The following is a 3,547-nucleotide window of genomic DNA, read 5'->3' as shown; positions in this document are numbered from 1 at the left end:
AAGCACTCGCTGACCATTGAAGGGAGTTCAAGTGGTTGAGCGTTTCAATCAAGATCAGATTAGTGAAAAGAAGTACAACAAAGTTGCGGCAAATCTCAAGAGGGAGTCTTGTTTTGTTTAAGTCAATATTTTGTACTTGTGATTATTTATTAGTTGATTTTATTCTCTTCTATATAATAAATGTGTAGATAACATAAATTCTTGGTTTTAACGGTTTTTTATTTTTTTAGTGTTAACTTTAACAGAATATTCTTATATTTAATAGAATATTTTTATATTTAACAGTAGTTTGTAAACACTTAAACATAAATAAAATAAAATTAAAAATTAAAAAAAATTAAAATAGGATATTTTTGAGATATTTTACAATGATAATTATTTAAAAATAATAAATAAGTAAACAAATTAAAATATGATATTTTTCAGATAATTTACAACGATAATTATTTAAAAATAATAAATAATTAAAATATGATATTTTTGAGAAATTTTACGATGATAATTATTTAAAAATAATAAAATCATAAGTTTTATAACTTAAATAAAATTGAATTAAACTTTAACTCATTTATTAGAATAATATCAAATTAAATATATAATATAATCTATTGTGAATTAGCAACAAATTACTTTAAAAAAAAAGCTAGCAAGAAGCTTAAATTACTTTTTTTTTTTAAAGACTTGCAAGAAACTTAAATTTAAAATCCACATATAATATTTAATATTACATTAAACATATAATATATAATCTCTTGTTGTTACTTCCAAATTTAAAAACTAGAACAAATATAAACTTAAATAAAAATAAATAAATTATTTAACTAACATATAATATTTATTTCAAAATTTATGAGATTAATATAAATTTAAGAAAAATAAATAATAAATTATATAAATAAAATTAAACAAATGTGCAATATGTACTGTGATTGTATTTAGTATATATAAGGAAGCCTTAGACATAGGCCTGTTCTGCCCATGACCGACACCTTAAGTTGCCTTGTATCAGCCCTCTAAATTATATATTTGAAATTTTGAATTGAAGTTTTCTCTTATTACTTTGGTAAATATAAAATTTAAATTTTTGATTATTTGGTTCACAAGTAAAAGTTCATCTAGATAACACACAAAAAGTGGAAAGTCAAAAAGTTTAAACTGCTACGTCGTTTTGAAAAGTAAAATTAATTAAATTTCAAAACATTATCCCAACAATTTTTACGTACGTACGTACGTAATAAGCTGACTTTTATTTTAATTTTCATGTTTATCTGTGTGTGAGCAGGTAGACCACTTTCATAAAAAAAAACTTTATCATCACAAAAACAACAAAATGATGGAATCAGATAAGTTCCCCTTAGCTCCGCCCCACAACTACGTCCGAAGCGATCAGGAAGTGTCACAGGCGGCGCGGGAGCTCCGCCGTAAGAAGCGGCGGAAACGGATACAGTCCATCGCATCCTTTGTCGTTTTACTAATCGTTGTCGTTTCGGTGTATGCTGTTGTCGTTACTCGCTTCAAAACACCCAAATTCAGACTTAGAGCAGCCTCGATCACGAGCTTCGAAATCAGCAACAATACAAACAATAACTCGTCAAAGCCTTCGATTAACGTGGGATTGAACGCTCAATTCACTGTCAAGAACAGAAACTTTGCTCGTTTTATATACGAGTCCGGCTCTGTTGTCTTTGCGTATAGAGGGTTCCCGCTTGGCCGGGCCTTCATCGATGGTGCCCGAGTCAGAGCACGGACTACCAAGAAAGTCGACGCCGTTGTGGTGCTGAATTCGGCTGGCATGGATAGCCAAGCCGAGTCAGAGCTCGGAAGGGATATTGGAGCCGGAGTCGTGTCGTTGACCAGCTACTCTGAGTTAGAAGGAATGATTCAAGTTGTTAGGGTTCTTAAAAAGAAGAAGTCGCCTAAGCTGAATTGTACCATGGATATTGAGATCCCAACTAGAACGATCCAAAATTTGAAATGTATTTGAAACCCTTTAGGATTGTCGACCAAAGTATTTAATTATTGTGTTTTGTTTGTTTGTTAAACATATAGATCTTTAATTAATTATAAAAGTATGTATATTTCTATATATATAAAAAATATGTATTTATTATTTTTTGTTAGTTTTAAATGTTTTGTTTTATTTTCACTTCAACCGAATATACTTTTAAAATCTAATTAAAAATAAATATTTATTGGTGCGTAAAATAGGTCCTATAATAAAATTATTCCATGCTAACTAAACATCTTTCTTTTATGCTATTATTCCCCTAAATTCTCAAAATGCCTCTAACATAAATTTCCATTTCTTTTTCTGATATTGTCTTTTCTCTCCATCTCTCACATTTTTCCTTCTCTCACTCAAAAAATCCAAGACAGCCACCAGGTATTCTCTTGATCTATAATAATTTTGTATCTCTCACGTTTTCCTTTCTCTCAAGCTCTCTCACTAGAAAAAAAAAAAAAAAAAACAAAGCAACCACCATGTATTCTCTTGATCTATAATAATTTTGGAGCTCATCTAATCTTCGATTTGAAGTTGTTCTCTAGGCAAGTTTTGAATCCTATCAAGGCAAGAAACTCCATTTTGGGTTTGGGATCTAGTGGCACAAATCTTATGGTGAAGTATATTTTTGTTATATGTAGTGAGTAGACTTGTTTATTTACATTGTTTTAACTATTTCAAACAAATTTGCTTCTGCATTTTGGATTTTTTTTTTCACTGTTTCACGGTCAGAATAAAAGTAAGTTTTTCTGGGTTTTTTTTCCGCGTTCTTTGTTTGCCTCGATAAGTTTCGATGTACCTCGACATGCCTCTTGATTAGCCTCGATGGACCTCGACAGAAACCCGTAGTGTCTTATAGATGACCACCTCGATTAACCTCGATGGTCCTCGATATGTAGTCAAAATTTCTCATACTTTGCTACCTCGATTAGCCTTGATTGTCCTCGATGGACCTCAATAGGGACCCGTAGTGTCCTATAGATGACAACCTCGATTAACCTCAATGGTCCTCGATGGACCTCGATATATAGAGAAAATTTCCCATACTTGGCCACCTTGATTAGGCTTGATTGTCCTCGATGGACCTCGATAGGGAACCGAAGTGTCCTATAGACAACCACCTCGATGAATCTCGATGGACCTTGATACATAGACAAAATTTCCCATACTTGGCCACCTCGATTAAACTATAGACGATACTCGATGGAACTTGATATTTTGCAGATTTTTTATGTTATTAATTTTTTGACCTTTATGTTTTTTGTTTTGTTTTGGTCAATATAGATTTCACTGTTTCTATATTTGTTGCATACAATGGTGTTCGGGAGCTTAAGGATTGGATTTTCTGAGATGCTTAAAATCAAGTTCTCCTTTTGGAGAAAAGCGTGACATACGAGCAACTGGTTGAAATTTTGTATGATGAGCTTGAAGTGGATAAATGTGTGTACAACTTGAAACTTGAGGTCTCGTACACATGCCTCTCACATCCCTTCAAACCTATTGTTATGAAAAATGATAGGTATGTTCGTGCATTCGTGGGCTTAG

The 3,547-nt window shown here is 31.7% G+C and overlaps 1 protein-coding gene across 1 annotated transcript; it reads left to right on the top strand.

The window, feature by feature from the left end:
* The first annotated feature begins 1,295 nt into the window (after positions 1 to 1,295).
* LOC133834641 (uncharacterized) lies at positions 1,296 to 2,110 on the top strand. Its single transcript, XM_062264316.1, has one exon. The coding sequence runs from the start codon at positions 1,331 to 1,333 to the stop codon at positions 1,982 to 1,984; it is 654 nt and encodes a 217-aa protein (XP_062120300.1). The 5' UTR covers positions 1,296 to 1,330; the 3' UTR covers positions 1,985 to 2,110.
* The last annotated feature ends 1,437 nt before the right edge of the window (positions 2,111 to 3,547 follow it).

This window comes from Humulus lupulus, chromosome 5, assembly GCF_963169125.1.
Source record: "Humulus lupulus chromosome 5, drHumLupu1.1, whole genome shotgun sequence".
Taxonomy (NCBI): Eukaryota; Viridiplantae; Streptophyta; class Magnoliopsida; order Rosales; family Cannabaceae; genus Humulus; species Humulus lupulus.
Note: the sequence above shows the minus strand (reverse complement) of the source record. Positions and strands in the feature narration are given on the sequence as shown.